A 23,179-nucleotide genomic window follows, 5' to 3' on the forward strand; every position below is an offset into this window, starting at 1 on the left:
CCAGATTGAATTAAGAACGGGAGATAACTCTTAATCCCATATGTATCTACTTTATCGGAGGTGATGGAAGAGCTTGTAATATATGGGTGGTTTAGATCTGTTCATTTAACAAAGCATCACAATAATCGTTAAATGAGGAAAAGATGTTACATTTTGGAAACATATATCATTCTCTAAATTACGAAGTGCTTAATAAATTTGTAAAACAGGCTTGTGTGCACTCTGCGTGGTCAAATATTAGCGTTGGAGTAGTATTTCAAAGCCTACAGCGAGTGAAAACTGTATACTGTACCAGTTTATTCTATCATGCCTTTTAGTTTCGTAAGTATGTGTACAGTCGAAGTATAATGCGTTCTATACGACACGCTCTGGTTTTTCGGTTTTCATTTCTTTTCAGTTCAGAACCGTTGTCCCAAAGCATGCCTTCACCACACCTGGTGCTCCTACTCGTAGCCGACTCCGAAGTCTACCCCTACCATACCCCACCACCACCCCTACCCCTACATCCTTCTGTTCACCCCGAACCGACCACAAATCTATTTATTGGCTGGCTTCAGCGCCACCCGCGTTCCTTCCAGCTTTATCAGTTTCTCCTCCATCGCCCGAAGCTGGTACTCCGCCTTCATCTTCTTGACGAACTCGCGACGTTTCTTCTCGTCCTTGACAGCTTTGTGTTTTATTTCTCTGTCCAGTTGTTTCCTTTGTACTTGTTCCACCAACCTGAATAAAATCGGGTAAGTAATGTTCACTCAGTGTGATTCGTGCCTCATTTATGAGTGATTTTGTCTTTTCTAGTGACTGAGTGAGTATTATTTTACATCGTTTTTAGCAATATGACAGCAATATCATGGCGGGGGACACCAGAAATGGACTTTACACATTGTACCCACGAGGGGAATCGAACCCTTAGGTGTTGCTAGCGAACGCTTTAACCACTACCGCCCCTTGTCTTTTATAGAAGAAATATATGTCTAAATCTGTCTAATGTTCAATGAATGAACTTTTCTTTAGAAAATGGCCAAAGATGGGATTCTTTCCCAAACTGTGACTTGTTATTTTCGTGATAAGATAATCTTTATACATAGCAAGCAGTGACATGTAATAACACAAGAAACCCACTTATCATGTCTGAAAACATCAGCTATGATTTGTTTCTCTTCAGTGGTGTAATGCCCTCGGATTGGGGCCCGCCTAAGACGTTGGGGAGCTTTGCCACGGGGAACGACCCCCAACCCGGCGGGTACAAAGTAGGCAACACCTCCGCTGGTCTGACGGTAGGGTACCAATCCCTCATCCCGCAGTTGTTGAAGAACCTCATTCCTTGACAGACGGGATGTGGACGATGTCACCTGGCTCTTGGCGTAGTCCACCTCGAGAGTGTTGTGCTTGCCCGCAAGAACATTTTCTGTACATGTCTGCTTCAAAGATTGAATCTTGGTCTGTTTGCATCCCATTTTTGGAGCATCTACATGCCGGTGACGCCTAGTTTAAGGTCCCAGCTTCTGTCACAATATTGGTAGGGCAATACCACGACGATCAGATACACACTGGATGCCACCCCATGGACGATCGCAATGAATGGCACTATGAAAGACAATCTGCAACAAACAATGGATGACACAGCTGATGGCACAGAATGGCACAACATCTGACACAATGGTTGGCACACACGACGAAACAATGAATAACCCAGTTGAAAACAAAGATGATGACGTAAAGAATGGCACAATGGATGACACAAAGTAAGAAGCAATAAACAAACACCTGAAAACACCGTGACTGACACAACTGAAGACACAATTGTAACACTGACTGACAATGAACGGCACGATGGGTGAAACAATGAAAAATACAATACTAGTAGATTGCAAAACTGAAGACCGAGGATTTCAGACTGAATGACACGATGAATGTCTAGATGAAAGGGACAATGAAAAATACAATAGAGGACACATGACGCAATGAAAGGCACAATAGCTGACACAATGGTTGGCACATAGTACAAAATAATAAATGGCACACTGGATGGCACACTGAACGATAAATGAAAGCACAGTTGACGACAAAGATGATGACGTAAAGAATGGCACACTGGATGTGACACTGTATACATGACACAATGGCCACCACAATAAATAACACAGTTGATGACGCAAACAATGGTACACTTGATGACGACAAATGTCACGATAGATGAGACAATGGAAAGTACAATGCATAATACAACCGAAGACACAGAGGATATTAAGCGGGATGGTAATTACAGTGGGAACTACAATGTATAACTCTAAACAAGTCACAAAGGATGTTACACAACATGACAATGTGCGTGTCATGGCGGATGACTTAATGGTCAAGACAGAGGAATCCGTAAAGGGGTCGTACACAAATGGCACCTCTGTACATGCATCTGCAAATAATACCTACTTCTATGTAGGTGTGATTTTCAATTTGTCGGATTTTTTTCAGTTTGAAATTTCCTCCAGTTCTTGTTCACTGAGTTCGCTCCGCACGCACACACTATCGCGTACCTCATACGTCAAGACAAGACAAGACAATCGTTTATTGTGTTTCACCTCATATGTCGTCATATCTATTATTTATGATTAATATTCAACTCGCATTCTTTAAATGCTAAAAACAACAACAACGACATTGTGCTGCGTCACACCTTGTACTGAATCTAACAGAAATGAAATATATGTCAGTCCTACCCAATCGATAGCACTCAATTCCTCTTATTGGACTCGCTGCTCCGCTTCTCGACAACAGAGTATTGTGGTTTCCCGTGCTTGTTCAGATTGCAGAGTTATGGTATTATAAAAACATACGTGTGTAAATAGAACAATCTGTTCAGTGCGACGTGCTTGCAAACAAAGTGACACATACATGACAACGACACGCTGAAGCGGTTTCACTGAATAGTGTATAGATGTTGTGATTAAACTTTCCAACCAGAAATTAATCCAGAAGCCACGGACTATAACTAAATGAAACTGGTTGAGCATGGTACTTGTGTTTGTTCATCAAAGTGGTACACGTTAGGGATGTGTACTGGAAAATAATATGTATTCTAATATATAGCGATTCAGGTTTGCCGTTGCGACATAATGGGAATTTAACTGTTTAACAGTGTCACCAAACGTACATGTCGATCCTATTCCCTGCACGATAAGTCCCTAAAAATATATGTTATAATTCTAATAACTGTTATATCGATTCTCAAAAGAAAATATTACAATTTTTTGCGGTATTCCGGTAATACCGCGCAGTCTTAGAATGCGTATACGAGCACAGGTTTTCTTCCAGTAGTAAGTTCATGAAACAGTAAACTTTGCCACTTGGCGGCAGTAACGGTTCTAGAACGCTAATCAGTCGACGTAAGGACTCAGTGAGTCACAAAGCAAGGACTGAGCGCGTTTGGTTTTACTCCCAATGCGCAATATACCAGCTATGTAGCGACGGTCTGTAAATAATCGAGTCTGGACCAGACAATCCAGTGATCAACAGCATGAGGTGCGATCTACGCAAATGGGAACCAATGACACTTGCCAACCATGTCAGCTAATCTGACCACCCGATTCCATTGGTCGCCTCTTACGACAAGCATGGGTTACTGAAGATCAGATATGACTGGCAAACAGAACACTGCGCATTGCTTGATGATGGCATCCTCGATATCTCATATTCCAAGGGTATACGTTCCGACAAATCTCCACTACACCCTGGATGCGTTTATATGTTTATCCAGCCAGGTGTCTAGGATGGATTTTGAGCGTACCAATCTCAATTCACTTTTTAAATTATGTTTAACTTGGCATCACAGTTACAATTCATGCAAAGGATCTCTGAAAGAGTTAAAAGGAGTTCTTGCATATATGTTTGTAAAGTTTCGGGGACGACAATTTGTCTGTATGATTTCCCCAAAACCTGAGTCGCATTGCGAACAAAGGTTCATACCAGCGACCGCTATCTTTGTTGACACTGACAAGCTCAGTTGTAACAGGTGAGACTATTTACAGGTTATTATGTTGTATATTATCCCTGGTTGTAACGACGGCTTAGCTGATTGGCTATTGTGAGAATGTGGAGCCAGTATTAAAGGGAGGTGTACCCTGGAGATATAGAGGATCTGATTTACCATGCAGGCGATGACGACTGACGCCAGGTGAGGATCGAATTTATATCATCCCGCACACAGACTTGTCCTCATACAGGCGCTTTTTTCCAACCGGGTTTGATTAGCAGCAGAAAGATTCTGAAAATTTGCTCTCTACCTTTGTAATTTATTTCATGACGTTTTGTAATTTAGATTACAGGGTAGTAGGGGTGGAACGACGCATCGAGCGTTTAAAGGTACTTGTCAGATATTAAACTACTTCAAGTTGTATTTATTTCATATATACTATACTAAGTCTTTCATTTGGGAAGAAACTTCCAATGAGATAATTCAAGGAGAAAGCAAAATAGTATTGTAATCGTTAGTCGCAACAGACTACCGCTATTAGACTAATGTTGAGTCTCTGAATATATATGATTAGTCTCTATATACTTACATATACTTAGTCTCTGAATATATATGATTAGTCTCTATATACTTACATATACTTAGTCTCTGAATATATATGATTAGTCTCTACATACTTACATATACTTAGTCTCTGAATATATATGATTAGTCTCTACATACTTACATATACTTAGTCTCTGAATATATATGATTAGTCTCTACATACTTACATATACTTAGTCTCTGAATATATATGATTAGTCTCTATATACTTACATATACTTAGTCTCTGAATATATATGATTAGTCTCTACATACCTACATATACTTAGTCTCTGAATATATATGATTAGTCTCTACATACTTACATATACTTAGTCTCTGAATATATATGATTAGTCTCTACATACTTACATATACTTAGTCTCTGAATATATATGATTAGTCTCTATATACTTACATATACTTAGTCTCTGAATATATATGATTAGTCTCTACATACTTACATATACTTAGTCTCTGAATATATATGATTAGTCTCTATATACTTACATATACTTAGTCTCTGAATATATATGATTAGTCTCTACATACTTACATATACTTAGTCTCTGAATATATATGATTAGTCTCTACATACTTACATATACTTAGTCTCTGAATATATATGATTAGTCTCTATATACTTACATATACTTCGACTCTGAATATATATGATTAGTCTCTGTATACCTTTGGTAGTAACAAACCAACCCATATAATCTGAAAAGGAGCCCAAGGGGGACCAGAGATTCAGAACCTGGCTAGCTATTCTCGAAACGTTCGTACCCCTACAGGAATTTCTTAAGTCCATTCTTAACATATTGGCCACGATCAAAGTTAAGAATTCTTAGGGCTACGAACGTTTCGAGAATAAAAGTCACAAAATATAAACTGAACCTGAGGATATCTAGACTCGCTTCATTTAAGGCTATGGCATTGCAGACAGGGCTTTGGCAGTGGGCAGAATAATGTGGTTCAGGGACTGTGAGACAAACTATATGATGTTGCAACACGTAATATACACAGTCACAGTATTACGATGACTATCGCTATCGCAGTAGTTGTTTCGCCCTCAGTAGTCACCCCTACAAGTAGTCTTTGTATGTGACGTTTATTGAGTCACGTATAACGAAAGATCACGCTGACTTATGCTTTTGATGAGTGTACAAAGGAGGGAATATTTTTAAATCTCGTCAGGTCATGAAATGGCACAGATTCTGAGATGGAAAACTTTCATTACTTTTCATGTCGGTCTGAAGGTTCGGGGAGGGTAAGGGATGGGCATTGCTGACAACTTTACAGGTAGCAAGAGATCCTTGGCCCCATGCCTCAAGGGTTACCCTGATTTTAATTCTTGACTACACTGAAAGTAGTTGTTCATCTATGGCTAGCTCGCCAACCACATCTGTTCCATTGAACACTTGGGTAATTAACTGGGTCGTCAAATCACGTGACTTATTTCACTGACGAACGGGTGACAACCTGTTCCAAGTAAAGTATTGAGGCAGGTCACGATGTCCTAGAGGCGTGATATGGAAGTGATTTGAACGTCATGTTGGTCGTATTCGCCATTGTGAGTGGTCTGTTATCTGTGTACCAAAGACACCTTCTTCGTTCTGTTGATGACAGTTTCAGATGGCAAGGGGATAGCCATCTAAATAAAAAAAGAGCATGACGTGTGAGATCACAAAATATCAAATACATCACTATCGTGTAACCCTTTCCATTGCCGAAAAATGTAAAGTTACATAGTGCATACAGTAAAGTACCTTAATAGGTAATGGATAATAGGAAAAGGTTTTGCTCCGGCTCCTAGCAGTGACAGAAATATTTATAACAATCGATGGTTATATAACGAATTACAGTCAACTCTCATCTGTCCGACACTCAATGATCCGACATTCACGTTAATCCGACCAGAAATTAGGGAACCAACAGTGATCATTACTCTCATTAATCCGACATTCTCGCATTCCGACTCCGACACACCAAGCTGGCAAGTGGTTATTGTAAATACATTGTAAAAACATTAGTTAATCCGACAATCAACACAGCTGGTCAGATAATCTGACCGTAAACAAACAGATCACATGGGTGGTAATTAACGTGTTACTGGTTGCTGCTTGACACCACTGCGGCACTGAAGTAATTTCGATAGGAGCCTTCTTTTCTAATAACCTTTATTGCAATCTTAACTGATGGTGAATAATTGAACCACTTGATTACTTGTTCAGGCACAATTCTTTTCAGAAATAACTTGCAAACAAAGTTCTTGTTTTTTTTTAAATTGCTGTGCACATTTTTCGCCAGTGTAACTGAAAAGTCATTTATTAATAATAAGCCTACCAATGTACAATGTGAATTTGCAAATATCATCTTAAGACAAAGCGGAACTATTTCTAGAAAACGACTGTGGGATAGTCCATGCAGTGGTTAAAGTGTCCACTCATCACGCCTAAGACCCAGTTTCGACTCCCCATATGGGTTCAGTGTGAAGTACATTTCCGGTGTCCCCACCATGCTACTGCTGGAACGTTGCTAAAAGCGGCGTAAAACCGCTTTTACTCACTCACAATGACGTAAAATACTCTACCGTCAGTTATTTTGAGATTCCCAATTTTTTCTTCACATCTCTGAACTAGTGAGGCATGATGTCCATCATGGCCAGGTATACAAATGACATCTTTCCTCAACAATGTCTCTAGGTCATATATCATCCAAAAAGTAATATATCATTCACCAATAAAAGAGTTTTCGCTTTGACATGAAATACTGTTTAAGAATATCCGTGTATATATCTTTCTCACCAACTAATCTTCCTCTTGCCTCCCCGATCACTTAGAGCTCCAAGGCTATACTGACTGTTTGGTCCATGAATGTATAATTATGTTATTTAATGAGGGTGGACTACATTAGCGGACATTAAAGACGCCATCTTGTTAGAAGAATATTTATAAAATGTATTTATTTATATAAATTATCATATATACTACTAATTATTATCCATGAGACTTACGCGTGTAAGAGCTGATACACAACTTCGCTTTCTTAATGAATAGTTTCTTCTGGCCCGTAACAGGATTGTGCTTAATTCCTCTGACCTGCTGTGTCCAATGGACGTGTTCTCCCAAGCTATATAGAGAAGGGATCTCATTCACCAACGTCGCTGGCGTTATACACACATATCTAACGACACCCGACCTGTGAAGGTCCCGGAGTGGAATAGGCCTTTAGCAAACTATGCTTGCCATAAAAGGCGACTATGCTTGTCTAAGAGGCGGCTAACGGGATCGGGTGGTCATGCTCCCTGACTTGGTTGACGCATGTCATCGGTTCCCAATTGTGCAGATCGATGCTTATGTTGTTGGTCACTGGATTGTCTCTTTCAGACTCGATTATTTACAGACTGCCGCCATATAGCTGGAATATTGCTGAGTGCGGCGTAAAACTAAACTCACTCACTCTAACGACACCCATGCGTGCTACGTCAGGCGTTCATGTCAAATACTAGTACTTGTTTTGAACACTCGTGAAGATCCGGGTTAGAATTGATCTTCAGCAACCCATGCTTGAGGTAAGAGACGATTTTACTTTAATACAACAGTATGGGAGATTCGATCAGGAAAATGACAGAATGCAGAATGGACTCGTCTGAGTAAACGATTCTGAATTTTTTGCAAGGGTATGCTTCTGTATAAAACCTACCCAGAGTATGGGAGACAGGGGTGTCAATCGGTAGTAAGTACCACATTCGTATCTTGGTTTAAACTCAGTGTCATTTGTGGTTCATTACGTACCACATGCAATGACTGCCAGTTTTACAACTGACCCCTGGCACGGGGTAATTGTGACAGGTGGGTGGTAACATTGAAGGTTCATGTGTAACAATGTGTAATTTATTTTACAAATACAATCAAAATAGAGCGTGGAAAGATGTTATCTTGATTAACTGAGGTGGAGGTAGATTAGCTTTAAACCGTTGTCATCATCGACACCCATCATTGGTGTAACATTCTTGTTTTTGTATATCCAGAATATAATAAAAAGATTATCATCATTAGAAAACGTTCACCAGAGGGAAGCTTGCTACAGGCTGTAAGACTGAACATGGTCACACTTTGATAAAACTAGCAAAGAACTATCATGAAACGTTCATCTCCAGTTCAATGCCAGTTTCATAAGCAATTAATTCCTGTTTTGGTAATCCTACATTCTGGAGGGAGATAGAGACATGCATACATGAATGCATTGATACATACCCATGCACGAACACATACACGGATCCGTACCGCAGTAAACCAAGGGAAATAATTCTATTCACCCTACACTATCCTGGCGCAAAAACTTAGATTCCCCTTCCTCACACCTAATAACGTTACTTTCTCGTTGTGCCGTGAGGATGGGAGACGCCTCGAAATGTCAGCGGCGGACGACCATGTTTTTCATCGAGCTCAAGCGCGATAATATACCTGATGGATGAAGCAGTTGATAGATCCAGATGTTAGAGGGGGAATCTCTTCATTTAAAAACAAGCATACATACGAAAAGAACTGTTTGTATTACTTTTTTTCAGCCGATATCCACAAGTACCGCAAGAATAGAAGACGCGAGTATACACAGCCATAATTATGTCATGAAATGGCAGCCATGTTTGACGGCAATTTTGGCAGAGCGTTTAAGAAAAGTGAAAAATAAGGGTTCTTTACCCTACACAAGAAAGTTTGATTGGTTAATATTTAGTGATATGACCCTTATTAATCCTCACAGCTCTTATCCTTCGTGGAATAGACTGATACAGTGCTTGAATACGGTGGACAGGTATGGCTTGCCAAATCCTGAGAATCTGCTGAAAAAGTTCCTCTTTTGTTTTGATGGTGTGGGCAACTCGCTGCAACCTGATTTTGACCAATAACCACAAATTTTCAATAATGTTCAAGTCTGGTGATTGTGATGGCCATGGTAAACACTTGATATTGAAAGTTGTTTTCCATTCTCTAGTGAAACGAGATTCATGACATGGAGCATTGTCATCTTGGAAAAGATAATCATCATTTTGGAAGTGTTTGGCAAGAACAGGAAATGAATTGTCATCTAAAATATAAACACACTTCTCACTGTTGCTAATTCCATCAATTGGAACCAGTGTACCAGCTCAATGAAAGGAAATACACCTCCAAATCAGCACAGACTGACTGTGATTTCTCTGTGCTGGAAATCAGCGCACCTGGTGCCAACACAAGAGGGTCTATACTCCTCCAGGTGTTCTCCACACAGAAATTTTGTTATTTTTTCCAAGGACCACTTGACTCTCATCACTAAAAATACTTAATTTGCACCAATTTATTTCAGTTTTCCCATGCAAACGTGCCCGACACCATGCCATTCTTCTAACAAGCCTTTTTCTGTACCTGAGTTTGTGTAAAGGCCTCTGAATAGTCCCTTTGCTTACTTTGGTTGGTAATCTTTGTTTGAATCCACTCAAATTCATTTCTATAATTATTTCTTGGACCTCCTCTGACAAACTTGACCTGCTCTTCCCCAGGTTGTCAAATCGACCTTGACTTTGTTTTTATGCAGCAGGCGACGAGAGTTATTCCCCTTAGGTGACCTGTGATCTTTGAAAATGTACCCTGTAAAATTTGGGACCCTTATTGCTTTGTATATATGGCACACCAGACAATTTTAATTTACCCAACCTACTGGCCACTGCCAGCCATTTTATGACATAATTATGGCACATCACTGTACATCTTATTTGTCCAGTGGAGAAAAATCACGTTAGCATCTTTCAAAAATGTGCGACATCTTATCATGGATCAGCAGAATGATGCTGGCTCCATTCAACCACGAGTCCGGGTGATGTAGGGTATTTACCATTGTAAACCAAAAGTCACTGTGTTCTGTAATCTGATTGGTTGTAAAACATGATCAAATGGTATTAGATTCCCGGAAACTGGAAGACTATTCACTGCGTATTTACACGTAAACAATTGTTTTGTTGTGTCATCAACAGTGGTGACGTCATTCAAATCATAAACGTAAACGTAAAGTTAGAATGACGTCACAAATGAGCAACTCCAGACGTTACCATGGGAACCAGCTGAAACGGCCCGCTGATGACACTTTACTGCTGTACCCATACTCGATGTAAACGAGTGCAGACAGTAAAACCCCTTTGGTTTACTTTTTTGTTTACAATGTCGATAAACATCATGTGTTGGCCAATTTCGGGGAGTTATTGAGTATTTGAAGCACGGGAATATTTCATTTGAAACCTCCGGCTGACGCCGTCGGTTCCAAATGCATTCCCGTGCTTCAAATATTCAATAACACCCGGAAATTGGCCAACACATGATGTTTATCTCCTAAAAGGAACGTTATATCTGAGACCAGTGCCTTTCAACCACCACATTCCCGACAAAGGGGCGCGACCCACGGTGAAAATGTTGTTCGACTCACAGGGGCTTGTAGCGCTGAAAACTGCCATCAAGGTTTATATTGTCCAGAATGGGTATTACTACTATAATACCTATTCTGGACAATATAAACCTTGATGGCAGTTTTCAGCGCTACAAGCCCCTGTGGTTCGACTCAACGACCAGCAATGGCAGAGGCGCTGTGGAGAGTTTCACTTAGATCATTTTAGTTAATTTATTACAATGAATAGCAAATTCCAAACGAATGACTCCAGACTCCTAGCCCAATCCGTCTATAAATAACCACTGACAACAAGTAAATTTCAACGAATCAAGCCGAAATATGAACGACACAGCCGCTTCTGTGTGCGAGTGGTCGGCGGGCAGAGAAGCCATTCACAATGCTGCAGCTAGAGGTCTATCTACGGTAGACAACTGCTGTCTTTCCTATGCTGTGGGATGACTGCTTCGGAAAGATGCGAGAGTTTACCAGAATATATGTGAGTGCGTGTATGTAAGTCTGTTCGTGATAATGATGATATATACCACGGCACTGGGGTGTTGAATGACTGGGTACATCTCCACGGATTAATATGACCGGTCCATGCACGGTCATTTTAACGAAGACAACAAATCCCACTATCACCGAAACCAACACTGCATGGTCGTGACCACCGGTGATTCTGTTTCTCATGGTTACGAAATATGTGTATAACATGCAGATTGGTTTTGCTCTAAAATGGCCTCCTTGTAAGGTTTCGTAACTATGGCAACAGTACATTCATACATAGAACAATGAATATGTCTAGTACAAGATTGCAGTATAACGAATAGATCCATTACAGTTTTTCAGATACCACAGATGATGATGATAAGATCATTCTGAACAGTACTTTTACCAGGTTTTGTAAATTTCCTCTTTAAATTTGTAAGTATACTCAATTCTGATTGTGATGGGTGAGATAGAAGTGACCAAAATGGGTTATGGCTACTTATTTTAGAATGTATTTCAATATGTTTCATGCAAGAAACACTCAGGATAAGGCGGGAAGCCACCATCAAGTCCTTTTAAGTGTGTTTATGTTTGAGATTTGCAGGTGAAGAGGGAAGATTCAGTTGGCTTGAATTAGCTTGAGTGTTTGATATCAGCAGGTAAACAGATATCTGTAGTGAGGGAGGATACAGCCTGTCATCTTGGTCAAGTGTGTTTGATATTGGCAGGTAAATTGTCATCTGTGGTGAGGGAGCATACGGCATGTTTGACATACACCTGTCATCATGTTCAAGAGTCTATCAAATTAGCAAGTAAAGTGTCATCTAGTCCTCTTGCCCAAGCGTCTTTGATATCAGCTGGTAAACGGTTTTCTGTATTGAGAGAGGATACAGCATGTTTGACTGACATATGTCATCTTATCCAAGTGTCTTTGATATCATCAGGTAAACAGATATCTAGTTCTCTTGTCCAAGTGTCTTCAATACTGGCTTCAATACTTCAGTACTTCAAAACAGTTATCTTTAGTGGGGAAGGATACACCTGTCATCTTGTTCAGGTGTCTTTGATACTGGCAGGTAAACAGTTATCTTTAGTAAGGGAGGTTGCAGCATGTTTGACTGACAGTTACACCTGTCATTTTGTCCAGGCATCTGTGTGTTTGATGTCTGCATATAAACTGAATGACACTTATCTATCTTGAGGTAGGATTTAAGGTGTTTAATGTCACCTGAGATATGTTTTTCAGCAATAATGGTTTTTGACTATTATTTTTGACATATACCGAGAGAGTAATTTTAAATGTTTATTCACTGAAAAAATAAAAATCAGCGCTGATAGCAAGATAGTCACTGGTGAATAAACAATAAAGTCATATCAACATTTTATTAGCATTATTCATATGCCCATACATACGATACACCAGGGGATCCTTCCAGTCTGTAAACGAAATTATTATCAAAACACCAATAGATACTACCATTCCATATTTATTTAGATGAAATACCAGGTTGTTGATATTACAACCTTTATTTATTGACACTAGACACCAGCTATTTGATGAATGTTATTACTTATCCTTTAAGTTTAGAGAATATTTAGCTTTTCCAGTAATTGCATGATCACTGAGTATTAAGTCTTATACACAAGTATGATTCCAAAGACTAGATGTATGGGTGGTCATTATATAAGGTGGCCAGGCTGACTAGAAGCCAGTTGATAAGTGTAGAAGTGAGGGAGGTGGTCACACAAACCTCTGAAAGTCAAGCCTGATTACCACCAACAGGGCCAGAAATGGGCTTCACACATCGTGGGGAATCAAACCTGGATCTTCAGTGCAACGAGTGAAAACTTTTAACCACTAGGCTACCCCACTGCCCTAAAAATTCAGTAAGCATTGAGGCAGTGATTATTCATGGCAGTTCAACTGATAATTGCAGGTTACCATATATTTAGTGTTATTAGTATGTAAGCAGCCCTTGAAGAAGAAATTCAGCTGACAAGGAACAAACAAAAAATCTTGTGATGTTTGATCTAATGTGAGAGTATTAAGATCTTTTGTTTCCCAAGCTGTTCCTTGCTAACAGGATATCATGTTCCGAGGGATGTCTGCGCATACTGTCGACCACTAGTGTGCTTCAAAACAAGCTAGAGCTTGATCGTGGCAGAAGGAATAGTAACAAGGGTGAAGCACTAGATGAATGCTTAGTCTCTGTGTAGTCATAATTTTGATAGTAACAAATAAACATGTTTAAATTGAAAATTAACACCAGTGACATTACAGAGTCAGAATCTTAGGAAATCTAGACTAGTAGCACCATGAAAGGCTTTAGCACTGCATTGAAGGCCAGGCAGTAGGGATATTAATGTAGTTTAAGGACTGTGAAACTAAATTTTTCGGAATGTATTTTTTTAATGTTCCATGAAGAAAGGTTCTTCAAAATATATACTGAACAGCAAAAGAAATGCAAGTTCCCAAAAAATTAGATCTCATAAAAGTAAGTGTTTATGTCTTGTGTTTAATAACTTGACAAAAGAACAGAGCCTCGTTTCTTTTGCTGTTCAGTATAGTTCTGTTTGATTAGCTACTGAAGTCTGTGATAGTTCTATGCTTCTAAATTCGCCTGCAATTTATACAGACCAGTAGACATACATATACTACATATGACAACATTAATGTGTAAAAGAAATTGAGTGAGAATATTCAAGTGGACTTTTCCTATAGTCTGCATGCCATGAAAACATGCTGATGAATTTCACTTTAAACCAAAAAGGTAAATCAATTAAAGTGAAATTAAGATTGCAAATCCTCACATTTTTGTATTACAAGGGGGTAAGCACAATGGTTGGAACTGTGAAACAAATGCACGTGCGGTATGTGATGAGCATTAAACTAGACCAACCCAACTTGTTCTTGGTGTTTCATGTATTGTACGTACACCCTTGTAATGAAGACCAATAGTAGCCATTTGAAACTATGATTGTTTGTTAAATAACTGTTAATCTAAGTTGAACAAAATTCTGAGCTGTAAAGGTACAGTTGGATAGGTAAAATTGTGAGGATTCACAATTCTAATTACACTTTTTTCCTTATACCTTTTTGTTTAAAGTGAAATTCATAGGTATGTTTTCACTGCAAACAGACTATAATGAATAGAGTGATACATTATTAACTGTTACAAATTTGATTTCAGGTTCATTGCACATGTTAGACGCAGTGAAATATCTAACAAATAGTGACTAAATTGTAATTGCACGTGAGGTTAAGTGCTGCCTACGGGTCAGTTGTACATAGGAAGTAATGTGCAATCAACTGTGCATGACAGGTTATTTGTTTTTGATTGCCATGTCAAATAGTGATATAGTTAATGGCACAACTGACTATATACATAGTGAAAATGGCTGGATACAGCAGTTAGGGTGACTACATAACACACATAATATTAGGGCTGTGTACTGGAACATAAATTGTATTGCAATATATCATGATTCAAGTAACCAGATTTTGGTATGTATTGCAATATACATTGGGAACTTAATGTTACCAGAGAGTTACAGTTTTCTCCCAAACTTAGAAAACCATATCTTAGACAGCCATAACTTAAACACAAATGAAGGGGATTTATTAAGAGAATATGAAATGAATCAGTCCTGATTAGTGCTTTGAGTTGAACGGCAAGTAGACTGGCAAGTACACTTGCCTGAAAACACTTTTGGAAGATAGGATTTGTAAATTTTGTTGCCATACAAGCAAATCTGTTGAAGATGAGATACACTTTCTTGCCATGTGCCAAGGATGTAAATGATCAATGATAGTAATAGTGGCCATTAAGTATTAGATGTTATGTCCTTGATAATTCTGATGTTAAGGTACAAATATTATAGTTTAGGGAAATTTTGTGGAAATGCAGTACTTAATATGCACATACAATATTTATTATTTGCTATTTATTTTCCAATCTCTGTTGAAGTTGTGATAAATATGCTGAATGGTTTTACTGGACTGATCCATGAAAGAAATAGGTATCAGCTTTAGAATTAGTTGTGCACTTAAGTGGAAATTTTGTTGTTTTAAGCTGTCTAAGTCAGTAAGGTTGATGAAATAAGAGAAAATCAAGATGAAGCTACAGTGTGCCCTTTCACTATACTTTCCTAGGACAAATGGACTATAAGTTAATCCCCTATTGTTCAAGGCATTATCATGCATCGGTGAATTTTTATCCAGAACAAAGCGTTCTGAAAAGGGAGAACCCCCTATGGCTGTCCTAAGTTTTGGGAGGTTACCTGAGTGACACTAACTGTGCATGTCAGTCCTATTTTCTACTCTACATCCATGGACTCAGCATTCAGTACAGCCTTGGAGCAAGTCTAATCAATATGGATTGTTGTGTGCAATATTTGTGACCGGATTGTGTGGTCTGGACTTGATTTTTAACAGGCTGCTGTTTGTACAATTAACTAGGTTTATGGTGAACATGCTTACAGTGAACTGACACATGTAGTGTACTGTTCTTTTTGCCCTGTCCACTTGCTGAAACTCGTATAACAAACTTTGAAATGCCTGGGACAGGTTATTTTCAACACAGACTGCCAGATTCTCAAATTCACCTGCCCGATGGTCAGGTTACAGTTTAGACATGTATATGAAGATATTTTGTGGGAAGGTAAGTATTTGTTCAGGACTGGCAAGTTTTACATCTAACCAGTCCTGTGGTATGACTGAAGTTTTTGGGATTTTCATACCCTGGTTATGTATAAAATTAGTGGTTCCTTTGAGCTTGTCAGTATTGTAATTCACTTTGTAAGGACATGGCAGAGTGTGGCGTGACCAAACAAGCAAATAATTTATTCATGTCGGTCTTTATTTTGCTGTACAATATTTCTCACACAGTATTTTTGTTGATTTTTGTTTATTTGCCATCTGCTGGCTTGTATACAGCTCATGTTGCATGACACTCTGATATGAAGTTTGTATTGTCAACAGTTGATATCAGACTCAATTATTTGCCTGTTGTTACTGGTTGATGCCTCTATTAGGGCAATTCTGATATAGAGTCATTAATGGCTGATGCCTCTATTAGAGCAATACTTAGGCCCCCCCTAAGTAATGGTAGGAATTATGGCAAATTTGAAGGAATTGCATCTCAGGGGGCCTGATACTGATAAAGAGTTACCAAGGTCACATTTAAGAGAGCAGTCTGGACAAAACTCTGCTCTCAAATTCTGAGACACAAAGGACTGGTTGACCTTGTAATTGATTGTCTCGATCTGGATTATGACCCTTCTACTCCCCCATCTGGTAAACTGTTGTTGGTATATATGTTTTACTCTGACTAACTTACCTGTGTTGTAACGTGTGTAACAACAGAACTTTAAAAAAACAAACAGGAAGGAATTTTGTTGAAAGTTTGTGAGGGCACTGATAAATATTGATATGTTGAATCAACAATAATTTTGATGTAGAGATTAGATTCTTGAAAACATTTCAGAAACTTTTGCTCATTCCAAACAGAGACATGTTCTCACTGTTGCAGATCCCATGAGAAAACAGTCAGCCCAACACTTATCTAGTTGGATATATTCTTCTGTCATTGTCAAGCTGATAGGTGAAATAGTCGTTGCTAACACTGACTGCATGTAGTGACAGTGAATGTCAAGGTTTACAAAAGCTCGTGTATCAGCACTATTTGACATTTGACAAACCATCAGCAGATTACCATGTTAGCAATCTTGAAACTGTAAATCAATGTTGAGATTTTTATCTGTTTACAAATGTTGAGTAGTGTCATTACAGTATGGAGTGTTTCCCACCAGCAACAAGTTGCTTCATCACATGGCTTTCTTAATGCAAACTTAGCTCACATGCTCACTGGTTTGCTCTCAGTCGATACCTGCTCCTCTTTGGAAGTTTTGGGGTGGATAAGGTAGCACAGTGGTCACTCATCATTCCGAATACCCTGGTTCGATGTCCTGTGAATCATTGTATTGTCTGGTCCAGAATCGAGTATTTACAGACAGCAACCGTATAGCTGGAATATTGCTGAGTGCAGCATAAAACTAAACTCACTCACTGGAAGTGGAACATTATAATTACAGAGTTTATATTACAATTACATTATGTTCTGTAGTTTGCCCCCGCAAACAGGAATAGAACAAACTTAGTTCAAATGTTTATAAAAATAAGCATTTTGCACTTTTTACCATTTTATGTAAAATGCTTTAAATACAGGATTTAATGGTATCTATAAAAAAAAATCAACTGCCTTACCATGTCTAGGGTTATTTGCACTTTCAGGTGTAAGAGGGGCAGTGGGGTAGTTGAGTGGTTAAAGCGACTGTTCATGACTCTAAAGGCCTGGGTTCAAATCCACACTTGAGTACAGTGTGTGAATCCCATTTTCTGGTATACTCCGCAATGATATTGCTGCAATACTGCTAAAAATGGTATAAAACCATACTCACTGACTCTCTTTCACTTTACAAAAATCAAAACTGAAAGTCAGCATGTATTATCATATGGGTCACTTCTTCACAGATCATTTTCTTTGAAAATGATGTGTAGTATTGACAAGAATGTATGAAATGCCATACAAACCAGATATGTGTCTGGCAGCTGTGAAGTTGATTTGCAAATTAGTGTGACAGCTTACAACATGGTGATTGTTGCAGGGTCATCGATATATGTCTTTGCGTACATTTGAAGATTTATATTTTATGGGAAGGTAGGGTAGCCAAGTGGTTAAAGCGTTTGCTCATCATGACTGGGGTTCCATTCCTCGCATGAGTGAAATGTATGAAGCCTATTTCTGTTGTCTTCAGTCGTGATATTACTGGAATATAAAACACAACGCTATCACTCACTATGTTTTGTGTATAAATAAAGGTGAGCTACATTGACATATAGACCCTGAGGAAGGTGATTTTAGTTAAGTAGCCACTCAGGCTGTTACCATTTGCTGACTCAGTTTTTGTTTAATTTCAGGAATGTAACCATGACAAGATGATCGTAAAATTTAATGCTTGTGGCACATGCATCCCTTCAGTCTCAAGCATGGAGTTCGCAGTGGTAGACATGCTAGTGGCTAAACACTGATTTCAGATAACTGTTTACTGGTACTATTGCCAAACCAAGCAAATGGTATCTCTACAACAGAAGTAACATGACTGGATTATAGAATATGTGATCTGAAACAAGCTTCAATATCCATCCATGACCATCAACCTTCATGTCTCCATGCAGCATCATGTCTAGATTGAAGAATATCAAGTCTGAAGCAACCTTATTCTTCAAGCACATTGAAGCAACCTTATTCTTCAAGCACATTGAAGCAACCTTATTCTTCGAGCACATTGAAGCAACCTTATTCTTCAAGCACAGCTTCTTAAACCTTTATTCTTAAACCAGCCATGGAAAAGCTCCTGAGGTACCAATACATTGCATGAACGTGTATGAAACCACAAAGATCAGAATTTCCACACCTGTTAGCTTCTCCTGAATTTTTCAACATATGTGCTCCTATATAACTGAAAAATTGCAATGAGATGCAGTCAGCTGACCTCTGTGTGAATCATTTGAATCGTCTGTAGACATTTCATCAGCAGCCATGATAAAGGATGTGAATGGAGGATACTGGGGGTTGGCCATCATCTTATCAGCCTTCATGATACAGTTTCTAGCGTTTGGCACAGGTCTGTCGATTGGCCTGTACAATATTGAGTTACTTGCTATCACAGGTGACGATGCCTTCTCAGTGTCGCTAGTGGCTGCCATAAATACGGGCTGCTTCCTCGGTTCAGGTGAGTATTCCGCATCTTTACCAATACAACCTGGTCACCATACATCATACTCACACACACATACATCGTTTCATACTCACACACACATACATACTTTCAAACTCACATATTCCCATATATAGTTAGCCTTTGAAGATCACTGATTGGGTTAGAATTGGTCTTCAGTAACCCATAAAAGGCAACTTAGAGAATCAGGTGGTCATGCTCAGTCATTGACACATGTCATATCATCATATCTCAGTTGCATATGGTCATGATGTTGATCACTAGATTGTCTGGTCCAGACTGAATTATTTTCAGTCTCCTGGAGTGAGTAAGTTTAGTTTTACACCACACTCGGCAATTTTCCAGCCATATGACGGCAGTCTGTAAATAATCGAGTCTGGACCAGACAATCCAGTGACCAATAACATGAGCATCGATCTGTGCAATTGGGAACCGATGGCATGTGTCAGCCAAGTCAGCGAGTCTGACCACCCGACCCGATCCTGACAAGCACAGTCGCCTTTTATGGCAAGCATGGGTTGCTGAAGGCATATTCTACCCTGGGACCTTCACGGGTTTCAGTCTGCTGGAATATTGCAGTGCATCAATCAACACAACCAACTAACACATACAGTGGAAGCTGTCTAATTCGGACTCAACTTTGACCGACTTTTGTGTCCGAATTACGAGGAGTCCGAATTGGACAGGTGAGAGTCAAGAGTTAGCCCCTTTGACCAGGAGATACACATGCATAGTACTTTTATGATGAAAGACACAACTAAATGAATACATGAACAAGTAAACATGTACTGTATAGATTAATTTATTTATTCAGTGGTTTGATTACATATTTTACTTGCTTAAATAGTCCCTCAGGGTAGGGCTGCATTTGGACGTCTCCGCTTCGGTGGTGGTTCAGCCATTTTGTCACTGATGAGAAATTACTGGAGTATCGTCTTTTTATAACAAAATCGCATACCATCAAAATGACACTGAGTGAGTCGTGTCAGCTTGCTGAACTGCTTTGTTAATTTCTTTTTGTTAATTGGTTATCATCACACCTGATAATCTGTTTGAAGGCAGTAATCGGCTAACTACAAACCACTCCCGTCTAGGCAGTCCTGCTAGTCCAAGTTAATTAACAATGTTTTCATGGTAAATTACCTTGAAGTGCGGAGATTTCAGTCCGAAATCTGAGTTACATGAAGTCCGAATTAGTTAGCCTCTATGTAATGATAACTTAGTTAACTTCTGCCGGGACCAACAATTTGGTCCGAATTATATAGAAAACCAAGTTACTTAGGGTCAGAGTAAGACAGCTTCCACTGTATATAGTTTCATACTCACATACATAGTTTCATGCTCACACAATCATGCTCACTCATTACTTTCATGGGCTAGGTGAAACCGTCTGCTGGTGTGCAGTGGATTGTGATGGTCCATTACTTTCAAAGGCTTCGAAGAACCCTGTCTCATGTATTCTCATGTATGAATTTTGCTTGTGAATGTAATGTTTTTTCTACAGGTCCACTTGCCAGCCTGTTGATGAACTATGTGAGTCATCGAACCATTGTATTGATCGGTGCTGGGCTGAGTTCAGCCAGCATACTCTGTGTGCCCTTCCTGCCAAACATCGGTTACATGTACGCTCTGTGGGGAGTCGGTGCAGGTGTGTATGAGGTTTACGTTACATGTGCACTTTGTGGAAAGTTGATGGTGGTGTCATACAGACCCTGAAACAAATATGTTCAAGGAAAGACATGCAAATCTAGATTTCCATAGTTTAAAGAAGTGAAGAAAGTATCTGGCTTCTTTTTATTATATTTCATGAGTATTACTGATGGACTGTTTCTTCAGTAACAGTGTCACCCAACATGATATTGCTGGAATATAGCTAAAATCTGCATGAAACTAAACTAACTCGCTCACTTTGAAACATGTTCATTTCAGATACTAAATGTTAGTTTAGGAGTTTGGTTTAGACATATACGAGATATGTTGTCTTGTCTTAGTGTTTTGCCAGTATATATGTCAGCACAATGAATATGAAATGCTGTCTGTTTCAGGCCTGGGGTTTTGCTTTGTGTATGTCCCATCTCATGTGATGAGTGGGCTGTACTATAACAAACACACTAGCCTGGCCACCGGAGTCGCTACAGCAGGTTCAGGACTCGGTATGACAGTTTTCCCCATGATCGTCGGATACCTCATTGATGTCTATACATGGCGTGGGTCTCTGATTATTGTGGCAGGTTTGATGTTGAATCTGTTCGTATTCGGCCTCCTGCTGCGTCCCCTGCCTCGATATAAGAAGAGGGCAGAAGATGAAACTATGTTAGAAAATATAGAACAAAAGAGTAATCATGATAATGAAAAAAGAGAAAAAAGATTCCGTCATTTTTTCGTTTTTTGTGTTTTTGAGTTCGATGTGTTTTTTGTCAGTAATATATTGTGGAATATGGGTCTAAATATGGTTGTGACATTTGGACCAGATTTCATTCTCACATCACTAGGCGTTACAAGTATAGAAGCTGCATATGTGCTGACTGTATTAGGTCTCTGTACTTTCGTAGGTTCACTTGTGACAGGTTTCTTGGGTAACTTCCGTTGGATAAACAGGATTTTCTTGTATGTACTAGTATGTTTACTGTCAGGTATTGGAGTTATTTGCTTTCCACTAGCTAAGACGTATGTTACCATGGTAATGCTTCATGTGGTAGTTGGACTTGGGTTTGGGGGCATCCTAGGCCTGCTTATTGTCTTGACGTCTGACCTGCTGGGCCCTGAGAATCTTGGTGATGGCGTCGGCTACCTCATGCTGTCCAATGGTATGGGATGTTTTGCTGGACCTCCCATTGCAGGTAACTAACCCAAGAAAGTCTGTGTTAGAATTGGTCTCAAGTAACCTATGCTTTTTGTAAGAGGCTAATAACTTGATTGGGTGGTCAGGCTTGCCAACTTGGTTGACACATGTCATCATATCACATTTGTGTAGATTCATGCTCATGGTATTGATCACTGGATTGTCTGGTCCAGAGTTGATTTTGTACAGGCTGCTGCGATCTAGCTGGAATATTGCTGAGCTTGGTGTCAAACTGAACCCCCTCACTCACCCATTGTTAGCTTCTCCCAAGTGATAATGGAGAACTGAATAACTTGAGGATGTCCTCCAATACTAAGCTGAAATGTGGATATAGCTGCAATAAAGTTGAGCTTATGGTTGAGCGAGAAAGGATGGAGACAGCACTGTACAGGATGATGAATCTATGATTTTTTCGGCACATACACATGTTTCTTGAATACCTGGCTGTGTTTAAGAGGTGGTGGGGTAGTCTAGTGGTTAAAGCATCACTTGTCATTTCAAAACTTGGGGTTCAATTCCCCATGTGGTTACAATATGTGAAACCCCTTCCTGGTGTCCCTCACCATGATATTGTTGGAATATATCTAACTGCTGTGTGAAACTAAACTCACCCACTCACTGTGTGTTTCAGGCCTGTTGAAGGACAGCTTTGAGATCTATGATGTCTCACTCTACACAGCTGGGGCACTGGTTTTAGCCAGTGGTGTCATAATGGTGCTGGTGCCTCTCAAGACCAAACTGACAGGATCAGCCATCTACAGTAAAGACACAGAAGAAGAGATTGCCCAGGGGAGTTAGGACTGCACATTGAGATGACAATGAAATGACTCAGATCTGTACATTGATGGTGGCATAGATCTGTACATTGATGGTGGCATAGATGTGTACAATGATGGTGGCATAGATGTGTACAATGATGGAGGCATAGATGTGTACAATGATGAAGGCATAAATCTATACATTGATGGCGACACATATCAGTACATTGATGGAGGCATAGATCTGAACATTTAAAATTCAGGCAGGGTTACATGAAAGGTCACTTTGAGAACTGTTTGAAGTAGTTTTCAGTATCT

At 39.4% G+C, this 23,179-nt stretch overlaps 2 protein-coding genes across 2 annotated transcripts; one reads left to right on the forward strand and one right to left on the reverse strand.

The window, feature by feature from the left end:
* Positions 1 to 536: 536 nt before the first annotated feature.
* On the reverse strand, positions 537 to 1,454 carry LOC137284920 (uncharacterized). The gene is made up of 2 exons (XM_067816967.1): positions 1,120 to 1,454; positions 537 to 720 (listed from the first exon to the last, which is right to left on the reverse strand). The coding sequence occupies exons 1-2, from the start codon at positions 1,452 to 1,454 to the stop codon at positions 537 to 539; spliced, it is 519 nt and encodes a 172-aa protein (XP_067673068.1).
* Positions 1,455 to 4,125: 2,671 nt separating this feature from the next.
* Positions 4,126 to 22,984, forward strand: LOC137284184 (monocarboxylate transporter 9-like). Its single transcript, XM_067815904.1, has 5 exons — positions 4,126 to 4,168; positions 18,441 to 19,255; positions 20,766 to 20,909; positions 21,307 to 22,101; positions 22,735 to 22,984. Exons 2-5 carry the CDS (start codon positions 19,063 to 19,065, stop codon positions 22,899 to 22,901), a joined length of 1,299 nt encoding a protein of 432 aa, XP_067672005.1. The 5' UTR covers positions 4,126 to 4,168; positions 18,441 to 19,062; the 3' UTR covers positions 22,902 to 22,984.
* Positions 22,985 to 23,179: the final 195 nt, after the last annotated feature.

The sequence above is a fragment of the Haliotis asinina genome, chromosome 5 (assembly GCF_037392515.1).
Source record: "Haliotis asinina isolate JCU_RB_2024 chromosome 5, JCU_Hal_asi_v2, whole genome shotgun sequence".
NCBI lineage: Eukaryota > Metazoa > Mollusca > Gastropoda > Lepetellida > Haliotidae > Haliotis > Haliotis asinina.